The sequence below is a fragment of the Podarcis pityusensis genome, assembly GCF_964106645.2.
Source record: "Podarcis pityusensis genome assembly, chromosome: 12".
In the NCBI taxonomy this organism is placed as follows: domain Eukaryota; kingdom Metazoa; phylum Chordata; class Lepidosauria; order Squamata; family Lacertidae; genus Podarcis; species Podarcis pityusensis.
Window position 1 is genome coordinate 16,196,855 of NC_138037.1, and position 12,606 is coordinate 16,209,460.

Consider the following 12,606-nt stretch of genomic DNA (forward strand, 5'->3'; position numbering starts at 1 on the left):
ACGTGTTCGTGCTTTTTTACGTTATGGGATTTCCTCGCAATTTAAAAGCACTGATTTGAGTGCTCTGGGGCAGATCGCAAGAATCTACTCTCCCTTTACCACTCAATGACTTGTACAATTCCAGTTCCTAAACTCATTTTATTTGGCAGAGAATGCTGGTTTACAAAAAAAGAAAAAGAAAAAGACAAACAAGCACAGTCAAAGGAAAACATTGTGGTTCCACTCAGTCAACTAGTTACCTATAGGAATAGAAACTGAATATGCCATTACTGGCAAGTTGCGCACCACCTCCATATGCACCTCCTTTCTCTCTAATTTCTGTATGTAGAAATTTAGCCGTCATTAGCCGGGCGAGGATGCGAAGGCTGAAAAAAGAGAGAGATCGTTAGTGAACAAGAGATTCCTACATTGCAGGGGGTTGAGGCTAGATGAACCTTCCAACCCTTCAATTCTGGTTAAGATGCTCTCTCCCTGGCCCTTCCTTTTTTCCTCCTCCTCCTCATCATTATAAGTCTGCATGAACAAATGTACCTAATGGGCAAAATTTCAGACTCAGTAAGATTTCATAACTTGTCTCCCCACAGAAGTCAAGATCTCTGATCTCCACATTTCCATACCACATTTTTTCTCCTTTTTAAAAGCACAAGACTTATGCGTGTAAGGGAACGTGCTTCTCCAAGTGGAAGTTTTAATGCACTTGCTAGATCATGGTGCCCTCTAGCTGCTGCTAAGACTCCCAACTCCAGTCAGCAAGGCCAGGTAGGGATGATAGGAATAGTAGCAGTGGCTACCCCTGTCCTGGACATCCCTTGGGGAGAGCGAACTGGGGGCTCCGCAGGCAGAATCAGTGCCAGCTACCTGGTTCCTTCTTGCTGCTCCAAAGCAGCGCCTCCGCCTGATGAGTGCCAGGAGAGCACAGGTGTCATTAGCTCAGAAGTGGTCCCTTATCAGCTGCTGTTACCTTGGCAGCAATGCCCCCTGAAGACACACATGGGAAGCAGTGTTGCTGAAGCCACACCCCCAAGCAAAGCTTGTGAGCCAAACCCACCTGTGCCCCACAGACGCTCTCCTGAGCTGAGAAGCAGGCAGCAACACAGAGCAAACAGGGAGGGGGAAAGAAAGCCTGATTTTGTGCACTGTGGGTCACACTGCCTGTGAGTCCAGACATAAATGCACTACTTGTAGCAGCCTGTAACTCAGAAAACATCCCAGTGTTTTGAAAGCAAACGTCTTCCCAAGAGCACTGTCGGTTATTTCTGAATGCAGATCTCAACACAGCCGCAACTGGAGATTTAGTTTATTCAACTCTGATCATGCACTATTTGGCAGCACTTCCCATCGTCTTACCTTGCATGGTCCGGGGCTGTAAAGGGAACTGTCCGAACGCAGGCGCCAACGTAATTGACAGGGAAGGGCAGAAGGAAATGAGTCTTCATCTGGCATGGCTGGAAAGTGGGATCCTGGAGGAAAAGTCACATTGTTTTTGGTTGAGATCACCTCTGGCAGAGAGTGTATAGAGAGAGCAGCGCGGACACTCAATTTTAGGTGGCCGCCTGTTCTTACCCATTCAAGAGCATCAAAAGGAGTCCAGAAAGGTTAATAGTCAACTCTGTCTGGTTACTTGGAGAGAGAAGGAAGGAGAAAAATGAGACTGCGGAGTCTCAATGTGATTGCTTGGAGGGCTCAGAACAGCCAGCAGCAAGGGAGAAGAGGGAAAGCATTTTAAGAATTTGATGCCCCTTATTATTGTTTTTTTTAAGGCAGTAGTTGTCAAAGGCAAGGAACAGCTCAGCGCAGCCCCACATTTGAAGGGGGCACAGTTTGCAAAGGGGATGTGCATTCCACAGGCGTTCAACAGAATACACTTTCACTTGACATGTAACTAACTCTCTTCTCCCTCCCTCCCTAGCCTAGTGTTGCCTTTTATAAGCAATGAAGGCAGGGCTTGGGTTAGCTCTAATTTCTGGACACAGCTCAGCAACGTTAGTAGCTTTAGAAATATAACTTTATGAAGCCCCAAGTGGGGATAAATCAGGAGACAATCTCTGGCATACATGAGCAGACTGTTTATATTCCATTCAACTTTTTTTAAAAAGCTACTGTATGCTACTTTGAAGAACTTTATGGAGGCAAAAAAATGTTTCAGAGATGGGTCATAGGTAAGTCGTCGTCCTCCATCCAGTTTGAGGGGCAAAAATTGCACCCTAGATGCACCTGCCATTGTTGAATTTACATAGAAGGAGGTCTACAACAAAGTCTTTCTTGGGTAGGGACAGAAAAGTTACGGCTCCCAGAATCTGCTGGACTCCAATTCCCATTAACCCTGACCACTGAGCTATGCGGACAGAGGCTGATGGGAGTTGGAGACCAACAACAAGGGGGCACAGGATTGCCATTTTTGTTCTAAGATAATTTTCCTGTGCAGGTGACAAACAACATCCTCGATTGCCAGCCACTTATCACTGACCATTCTTCTTCTCATAAATGAAGAAAGCACTCAAACAAAACAAAACAACTCTAAGAAATCTTGATTTTTGCCACTGGGGTGGTTTTTTCTTTTCTGTCCAGCCAGTATGGAGCAATATTTCTAAAAGAAAAACCAACTCATGAAATAGAATTGGGTGCTACCATCACACAATTGTTTTGGGGGGATGGGGACCATTTTACTTCCCTGAGTTTTTATCCAATTTTAGCTTCCTGCAAAGGCCTCAGCCCCCCCCCCCCCCAAAGGAGCACATTAATCTTCAGAGCAGTAAGGCTCAATTTGGGGAGTAGTGACAAATACTGGCAACTTCGACCTAAGGCAAATGAACTAAGACTCACCGTAATGAGCTTCCTGGTGATCTGGGAGCAAGCAAGCGCCTCACTGCCATCGGTTTTGGGGTCTGAAGGTTTCTACAAAGAGAAAACTTGGTTGAAACAACAGAGATCCAATTGGTTTCTCCCAAGTAATCAGCACAGCTTCCCCACGCATTTCCTTCCCGCTGTGTCCAATACTTTGCTGCTGATCACACTAAGGGTTGCATCCAAAACATGTCCTGCAGGCAGTGCTAATACTGGGGTACCCTGTGAGGATTACAATGTAAGACAGGGGTGGGAAGCCTCCGGGTCAGGGGCCAAATGTGGCCCTCCGTGTCTTTCTATCTGGCTCTCCGAAAACTCCCTCTCCCCAGGCTGAATCCTTCTAGGGCACCTGCTTTGTGCCCCCAGTGTTTCTGCCTAACTTAAACTGTAATAATGCATGAATGGAGAACGGGGATATGAGTGTGTACAGGAACTTGCGATTTGGGGCCGAAATGCAGCCTATTGCACAAGGCTAAGGGTCACAGCCCTTGTTCTGCCCACACCCAACTCTGGCATGTGGCCCCCAGAAGGTTCTCTACAAAGGAATGCGGCTCCCAGGCTGAAATAGGCTCCCACCTAGGCAACGAGAACAGCCAAAGCAGAAGTGACATGGGCTATCAGAAGTGACACCCCCCCAGCCTTCCGTCCCTCCTCTGGCTTTAAAAACTGCTGCAGGGGGCTTCATACATTATTTGAGCTCTGTAGACATTTTTCCTGATCTAAATCCCCATCCCACTCCCAGAAGCTATCAGGACCACTGGGGAGAAATACAAGCACTGCTAGGGTATCTCCCTCTATGGAGCTAACAGCATCTTTGGAGGGAAGCAGTCTATGCTTTCTCTACCTCTCAATACCCCTCAAATTCTATTGCACAGATCAAATTTGGACACCATTAGCAACATGTGAGATCTTGCTCGGAACTGTAGAATTCAGCTGCAATACCAATGAACCAAAAGGCACTGTCCCTTCTCATCTCAGCCTCAGCTCCCTCTGGAAGGGATGGAAGAATAGTACTTGAAACATGCTAACATTTGTAGGAACCACAGCAGGAAGGAAATGTGAGAGAGCAGGGGGAGGCGCCCCTGGCAGCCCGTGTTGCAAGATTTGTATTTCCACAAGCTACAGAGAAATGCACCGGATATGTAGCCAATTCTGCCTCTCGTTTGCATGAGAACTGGAAAGTCACCTGCAATGCAAACGCCTTCTCTGCTAATCCTGCTTTACCTCAATCACATGGGGGCGGATGGGCTTGCGTTCCTTTTTACTCCGGGCGATGCCCTTTATGAACCTTTCGACGTCTTTCGCTGCGTGTGGCATCTGCTGAGGGGTGGCGTTCACCGAACATCTAGGCAGAAATAAAATTGCATCTATTACATGCACAAACACACCGTCTGTGAGGAACAAACTGTGCTTTTACACCTTCTCAATTTTCTGAGTCGAGTTCTGTTTAGCCATCAAATATCATCGGCTTTAAAAAATGCTGGGTGGACTTTAATTCTGGTCTCTGAGTGCTCTGCGTGGCGAGGGCAGTATGTAGCCAGGCTTCCCTCCAACTCTGAAGCTGAAGAGGCTCAGCAGGGAGGTTTCGGTGGTCCTGGCATCAGCGCTGCAACTTCCCCAGCTACAAAGCTGGGAGATTATTTATTTGCTTTATAGCCCACCTTTTTCGCTCCAAGGTGGTGTACATGGTTCTTCCTCAATCGCCATGCCCTGCCCTGCAAGGTAGGGTCAATCCTAGGGGCAGAGACTGGCCCAAGGTCACCCAGTGAGCTTCACTAGTCAAGCAGGGATTTGAACCCCGGGCGCCCAAGTCCCAGTCCAACACTTTAATTGCTACATCACAACACTCCCCTCATTGCCACGCCTTCCCAAGCTAGGTTGATGCACTTGCCGCTGCCTGAAATCAGGAGCTGTGTTCAAACTGCAGTAACCCAAGCAATCACACTCCCTTCTTCTCCCTGCCGGTAAGAGGGATGGAGACCAGAATTCTTGCTTTGAGCAGCCAAGAGTTGTGGACTCCCAAGGCCGCCATCTTGAGAAGTAGTATGTTATTTGCCAGCTGCATTTATACAGAGCCTTCCTGGCCAAGGAACTCAAGGCAGTTCAGTTTTAAAATACTATGAACAAGCAAATAGTGAAACACAGAATAACAGCGTTCTCTTGGGTCAATGGAGGGAGGGTGCTCAATAATTCTCCTTTGTTGCTGATGGTTGCATCGGCAACTGATTTCATGTACTCCCCCCCCCCCTGCAGACCAACGAGCAGTGTTTCCTTATTTAATGCTTTCGTTTGGCACTAGAGTTTCGGATGCTTGAATTCCTGGATAACGCTCAAGAAGGCAGACTAATGCTCTCTTAAATGCTCACTGCCTGATAACTGAATGCTCTGTAGAATACCTGTCTCTCACACAGTTGTGTACATGCAAGATTCACCATTAGGAGGTTAGGGGGGAAACCAGCAAAGGGCTTAGAAATCCACCCGGGGCTAGCTTAGGGTCGCATCAGGTGAACATTAACAGAGCCTCACCGCATGTTGTCACTGTTTAAGAGGTATTTCTTGATGCGTGGCAATTTCCGCAGCACTGGCTTAATGTCGGACATTTCTGCAATCCTCTTCATCAATCTCACCTGAACGGAATTGGGGCAGCAGGGAGGAGAGAGGGAATGAATAGAAAAGCAAAAGCAAAGAAAGCCCACCAAGCAGACCCGAGACCTTAAAATATGTGACTATAAACAACTGGGGCGCCTTCTTCCCCACATATGGCTGCTGGGAATTGCTCCCTTGTTTCAATGTGCTTCTCTAGAAACCTCAGGCAAGAACTCTTGTCGGAACAGAAACAGCAGTGTGCAGAAGAGGCTACTTGAGAGACTGCTTCAATCTCTGTGGAGTTGCTGCTGTTATGCAGAGCCCATAGCACTGGGCTGGCTAGACAAATCAGACACCTTCATCTAAGCCAGTTCTCCTCTTCCAGAATGATGGAAGCATTCTCCTTTCGGCTGTCCCCTTACCTGCTCCATGCCGTTAAACATTTCCTGCAGCTCTCCAGCTGGCGTCAGGGTTCTGCTGGCTCTAATCGAGGCGTACATGTGCCCAGAATCGGGAATCCCATTCGAGAGCTCTTGAGCCGTCATCTTGACTAGAACCTTGAAGTGTTCCTCATCTTCAAAGTGAGGGCTGCAGAAAGTGGAGAGAGGAAGCAGAAAGGCATGGGGGGGGGGTGGAATCACAGCAGAAAAGCACTGAAAGGGCTTAGACGCAGCCATCACTGAAGACCAACTTCTTCCAAGTATAATCACCAAGAGTTGGGCAAAAAACTTCCAGCTATAACCACCAGTCCTGGTCGTTCCGCTGGAAGGTCTAGAGTGCTTTTCAGAGATGCTCTCAGCAGCTGCTCAGTTTTTAGGGCAATTTCTTCTTCTGAGCATTCAAGTGGCCTGGCTACTGCGTTCTGCACCAGACGCGGCTTCTAGATTAGATATACAGTTGTACCTCAGGTTAAGAACTTAATTCGTTCTGGAGGTCCGTTCTTAACCTGAAACTGTTCTTAACCTGAGGTACCACTTTAGCTAATGGGGCTTCCCGCTGCTGCTGCGCAGCCGCCACACATTTTCTGTTCTCATCCTGAAGCAAAGTTCTTAACCCAAGGTACTACTTCTGGGTTAGTGGAATCTGTAACCTGAAGCGTCTGTAACCTGAGGTACCACTGTAAAGGCAGCCTATTTCTGGGCTCAGATAACCCAGCAAGCTAAGTTTGAATCAAAAGCTTCTCAAGTACTCCATCCAGCTACACCTGATGTGACTCCCACACAAGCAGAGCACTGCTGGATCAGGCCCACAGCCCATCTAGTCCAGCATCCTGTTTGCCAACCAACGCCCTGTGGGAGGTACACAAACAGGGACTGAGCATGACAGAACTCATTCCCAGAAACTGGTAATCAGGGGGGACACTGCCTCCGACAGGGGCGGCAGTTTGTTCACCCAAGTTTGTTCACATCATGCGGAACGATGGCTGCGCATGACATCTTTAAGTGCTTGTGGACTGGGCTCATAATTTGTGGGCAGAGTACACGCCTTGGATGTGAGAAACTCCAGTTTAAGTCTGTTAAAGGTGAGGATCTCAGGCATTCAGGGAAACTGCTTTTCAGCCTGAGACTCACAAGAAGGACTGCCAGGAAGAGACAGGAGACAACAGGCTGCCCCATGGACCAATGGTCTGCTTCAGTAGAATGAACCTTCTTATATTCACGGAGAATCATTGAGTTGGAAGGGACCACAAAGGTCCTCCAACCCCCTGCACTTTGGGAACCTTTTGCTCAATGTGGGGCTCAAATCCATGACCCTGAGATTAAGAGTCTTAGGCTCTACTAACAGAGCTATATTCTTTCTTTTTTAAAAGTAAGTTACCTTGTTATGAATTAAACAAACAAACAAACAAACAAAAGCCATGCTTAATCCTGTGCACATTTAGCTATACACTTATTTCATTTTCAGGGTGATATGAAATGAATGGCCATGTTTTGTGGGTGTTATTCTATTTTCTAGTATCTCCAAGCTTTGTGACATATATCAAAAGCAAGCCATTTAGCTCTTTTAGCAGGAAAGCACACAACTGCAAACAATACACACACACACACACACACACACAGAGAGAGAGAGAGAGAGAGAGAGAGAGAACCTGTTGAATATTTCACTCCAGATGTGCATCATGGCAGGCAGATTTCGATCCAGGCACAGAGAAGAAAAGAGCACACCCTAAAGGAGACATTTAACAAGAAAACTCAGATTAGTAGACAAGCCAGTAAGAGATCCTCAAATAATTACTTAAAGAATAACAGCTATCTGCTCAGCTGTGATTCCCAGACAGTTATTTACTGGGGATGGTGCCCTAGAAACATGAAGCAGTTCAGCAGCATTGCCAGTCATTAGTTAGGTTTGCATCTCATCTGCAGCAAGGGAGGCACTCACATCTCTAGCCAACACAGCCCCAACATGAAAGAGCGCCAGCGCCACGTGACACCCGACCTGGAGACTGACTTACCTGCTCATACACGTCCAAGTGGGAGTCGTCCACGGTGATATGAGGGCAGACGGAAAGGCCCCCCGTTTTCAGATCTATCTCTTGAGCCTGTTCCCTGTAACTGAGAGCGCCACAGCCCATTCTGCAAGAAGGAGAGAGCAAGTAGGGTGTGGACAGCAGGCCAAGGAAAAGGCTGCAGCATTTAATTATCTTCTCTCCTGGCATTTATTTTGCAGATGTTGGAAGAAGGGTTTTGGAAGCCGAGCCCTAAGAGGAATGGCAGAAAGAGCTGGGAAAGAGTAGCCTGGGGGATGGAAGACCTGAAGATTTAGGCAAAAGCCCAATGGCAGCATTAGAGGAGGACATGCCAGGTATCCTCTTAAAACCTGCTGGCCCAAAACAGCAGCAAACAGGAAAAGGGACTGCTGGAGCCTAGAAGTTCGCTGCAGCTTCTACGAGTAGCATAGCAGATTTGGGGGCAGCAACACTAAACTTTAGCAGCCAAGAAGAAATTATACCCAGCTCTGCGCAATCCCAGGGATGTAGCTCAGCAACCAAGTCTAGACAGCAACAGCTTTAGGGTTGTTATTTCTGTTACTTCATGTTGCATGTTGTTGAAGTCATCTTGTTGCATTTTTAGTATTGGAATGCAGCTTTTTGGTATGTTATTATATTTCTGCTATTAGGAAATGGTTTTGTTACGTTGTTTTGAAGTTGTTACTGTGTTCTTGTTTTGCTATGTTATTATGAGACTGTGGTGTTTTGTTTTGAGGTGTTTCTTTGTTGCAAGTCACTTTGAGCATGCAATAAAATGAATGAATGAATGAATGAATGAATGAAAGGTTCCAAGGTTCAATCCCTGGGCATCTCCAGGCAGAGCTGGGAGAGACCACCGCCAGTCTGTGTAAGGGAAGGATGGCAAAATCACTGGCCCCCCCCAGATGTGGCTTGACTGCTGCTTCCATCATCCCTGGCAGACGGCTGCAGCTGATAGGGGCTACACCTGGAAGGCCGCAGGTAAGCCACTCCAAATGGCACAAGGCACCTTCCTTTAGAACTAGAGGATCACAGAACTGTGGCGTTGAAAGGGACCCAAACGGTCATTTAGTCCAACCTCCTGCAATGCAGGAATTACAGCTGTGCTCTTCTCCCAAAAACTTTGTACCCCAAGTCACCAGCCCCAGTACCGGAGGGCCTGCCCCGCAACTGCTCGGAGAAATGTTTATTAACTTTCTTGGCCAAGGATATACATATTTTGTTCAAGCTCATTACACTATGAAGATAGACTGTAATACAGGGATGCAACAACAGCAGCAAGAGTATTGCTGGCTGAGAAATGGAAGCAAGAAGAAATACCAACGAAAGAAGAATGGCAGACAAAATTAATGGGCTATGCAGAATTGGATAAAATGACAGGAAGGATTCGAAACCTGCGTGACCAGAGATTTACATAAGATTGGAATATACGAATTATTTGAAGAGCAATTGTAATCAACAAATTACGCTAGTAGGACTACAATAAGTTTTGTAAGGAGAAATATATGAAATATTGCAAAGAAGGGAGATATTAGTTATGAGATTTAAATGTAATGGTGAAAATAAGAAATGTAAATTAAGTAAACAGATTTGAAAATTTTCAGATGTGATTGATGGAAGTCAAAAAAATTGTATAAGATGTAAAAGTATTTTCAATTATTGTTGAAAATGATACGTTGAAAAACTAATAAAAAAATTATAAAAAATAGACTGTAATACCATTAAACGAGCAATATCCACAACATGCACCCCAATAGTCTTCCCACAAAAAATAATAATTTGAACTTAGATCAACTCATCAAGCCCAAAAGAGGGAAGAGGGAAGAGATAGTGTTTATTAACCACCTTTGCTGGAATGAAGTTTATTGCAGAGATAGCCCATGGGGTGCGCTGCAGATGTTCACAGAATCTTAGAATTGTACAGTTGGAAAGGTCCACAAGGGTCATCTAGTTCAATCCCCTGCAATGCAGGAATCTTTTGCCCAACTTGGGCCAGAACTCACGACCCTGAGATTAAGAGTCTCATGCTCTACCAGCTGAGCTATTCCAACCAAGCTGTTGTAGGACTATGCATCACATCAGCCCGAGGGAGTATGGTCGGTGGTCAGGACCGATGAGGAGCTGGCAGTCCAACATCTGGAGGCACCACATGGGCTCTCTCTGGAATAAATCCCCAAAGCGCAAATAGAAAGCTCCTCCTTACTTGGTGATGACGTTGCAAAAAAGCGGGACGTAAGGCCGGAGCTCCTCCGGAAGAGTGTTCAGACTGGAAACTGCTCTGAAATACACCATGCCGTTTGTGGGCTGAGCGCAGTACTGGATTGGGACATCCTCAGCTACAGACAAACGAGAAGAACTCATCAATATATGGTGGCAGAATTGGAGAGTGGAGGGAGCAGTGTTTCAGAAACAAGCCCGGCTTCCTTTGGAAATATAGAGCTCCGTACAATTCAAGCCCAAATCCTTCTCTTGCCTCGTATAAAAGCTTAAGACCCACAGACCCATTCCAAGCTGCCCCACCTCCCAGGTTCGATCCCTTACATCTCTAGGTAAGAGTTGGGAGAAACTCCTTTCTGAAACCCCAAAGAGCTGCTACCAGTCAGTGTTGAAAATACTGGACTAGATAGACTTGTGGTCTGACTCAGAAGGAGACAGTTTCCTCGGAAAACGTGGGAAATGGAATGGAGCACCCAGAAAAATGGACTGGCTGGCTGCAACCCTGGACAGGAGCACTCACTGTGCAACATTACGCAGGCTCCTTTAAGACAGCTGCTAAAACCTCCCTGTCCCACCCCAGTCTATCTGGATGCAAAAATCAGTTATGCATACATGACTTTAAATTGCAGTAATTTTATCTGTATGTTATTGATAATTATTTTACTGTCTAGAGACTTTGTGATTAGGCTATTTCTAAATTTTACTGTATCCAGCAAGCATTATGTTGCAGAGCCCTCTCATACTAAACCGAAACCTGCCTGCATTTCCACCTGGGAAGAAACCCAGAGTGGCGTCAACAGACTGAGAAAGAGCTGCTATTCCAACATAAGGCTACCTACGTTCACAGGCTCTACATTTTCTGTTTTGTAACAGAACATCAGCATTGAGTGACTCCGTCTTACCTGTAAGTGACATCTCCAGCTCAGTAAACACAATCCTAGGCTCAATATCAGAGACCTTCAGAGCCGGGAGGCAAGAGGTGTCTTGAGGCTTGCTTTGCAGATCAAGCAGTTCCAACCCTAGAAGGAAAAGTGGAACGTTGGTCAGCGGTTCTGACAAAAACTATCCAACAGGGATTCAGGTTCAGCGGCAACAGGAGGGATTTGACAACATTCTCCTGGGAATTTAATGAATTTGCTTCCCATACAGCTCCTGGTGGTTTTCAAAGTTAAGTCCCCTGCTGCTAAATTTTGGAGAGGCAGTGGAATACAAAGGGATACAAATCTCCCCTCACTTATTTATATCATTTAAAACTTTTATACTGCCCTTCATTGAGTGCCACAGGGTGGTTCACAATATAAAAACACAAAAATAAACGTCCGTTTTCAAAGTGCTCATTGACCTCAAATGGGAAACCACAACGAATGTGGTTTGAATTTCTGTTATCTTTTAATACAGAAATGGGGGAAAGGGGAACAAGAAGTGCGCAGAGATAAACCACCAAGAGATAAAATAAGCTGCAGCTTATTCACATCCTCTGTCTGTCTATCCCTCCATCCACATAAATATAAGAGAGTCAAAGCAGGCAGAAAAACGCCCCACCTTTTTCATATGTCAGCTTCTTCTCTTCTTCAGAAAGGGCCTCAAGTTTTTCTTTCAGCTTTGCCGCTTCCATCGAGGTTTGCTTCTCATAAAAAGCTCCATCTGGACTCATCGACAACGTCAGCCTATGGGGGTTACCCTTGTTGCCCAGGACCAAGGCGAAGAAAACAGAAAATGGAGTGCCCATCATTGCAAAGAACAGCCTGCTATTTTAATACCGGGGGTCTCCCATGAGGTGTGTTCTTCAGCCTGGGGCACTTGGCTGACCACTGTCAAGAGACAGGGTGCTGGACGTGATGGACCTTTGCAAGTCGTCTCCTGCCCTGTAACTGGGTCCTTACCTTAAAGTACTGCTTCATCTTTTTCTGAAGAAACTGGGGGTCCTCCTTAAGGCACTGCCTGAACCGAGCCACTTTCTCGGCGATCTTTAGAAGGTCAACGGGGTCTCCTTCATGGTTCCAACAGGAGGCAATATACTTGAGGGATGAGAAGAGGCGAGGAATTAGAAGCCAGCCACGGAAGACAGGAGTTAAGTAAGTTGGAGTTCTTGTTATTAAATATACCAAGAAAAAAGCACACCAAGAACTCAGGCCAATGTAAGTTTCAATGGTGGGAGTGGTCCCTACTCACAAGTCAATAGTCAATAGTAACAAAAACTAATCCATTCAAAAGTATGCATTCTGTCAAGAATTACAAACTCAAATAAAGATTACAAATTCTAAGAGAGATTACAAACTCTAACGCATAAAGATATGCATAACACAATAATTCGTTACAAAGATTTTCTCTTTTCCACTCAACAATAATGTTGATCCTTATAATTTATCAGCTTGCAGATGGAGACTCACTTTCATAGAGCAGAAGTCAAAAGTCAATTATGGATTAGAAGCCAGGACAGGGCCCTGTTTCGATGTAACGAATTATTATTACAAAAATGAAACTTTCCTCTG

At 45.9% G+C, this 12,606-nt stretch overlaps 1 protein-coding gene across 1 annotated transcript in view; it reads right to left on the reverse strand.

The window, feature by feature from the left end:
• The window catches only part of PITRM1 (pitrilysin metallopeptidase 1), a 28,909-nt gene that overhangs the window by 2,385 nt on the left and 13,918 nt on the right, over positions 1-12,606 (reverse strand). The window contains exons 13-24 of the mRNA XM_080974013.1: positions 11,998-12,132; positions 11,657-11,795; positions 11,017-11,133; positions 10,101-10,233; positions 7,883-8,003; positions 7,520-7,596; positions 5,853-6,018; positions 5,371-5,471; positions 4,069-4,189; positions 2,824-2,895; positions 1,348-1,460; positions 240-365 (exon numbers count right to left, since the gene is read on the reverse strand). Of these exons, the coding sequence (XP_080830139.1) occupies positions 240-365; positions 1,348-1,460; positions 2,824-2,895; positions 4,069-4,189; positions 5,371-5,471; positions 5,853-6,018; positions 7,520-7,596; positions 7,883-8,003; positions 10,101-10,233; positions 11,017-11,133; positions 11,657-11,795; positions 11,998-12,132 (1,421 nt within the window). The remainder of the gene's footprint in view (positions 1-239; positions 366-1,347; positions 1,461-2,823; positions 2,896-4,068; positions 4,190-5,370; positions 5,472-5,852; positions 6,019-7,519; positions 7,597-7,882; positions 8,004-10,100; positions 10,234-11,016; positions 11,134-11,656; positions 11,796-11,997; positions 12,133-12,606) is intronic.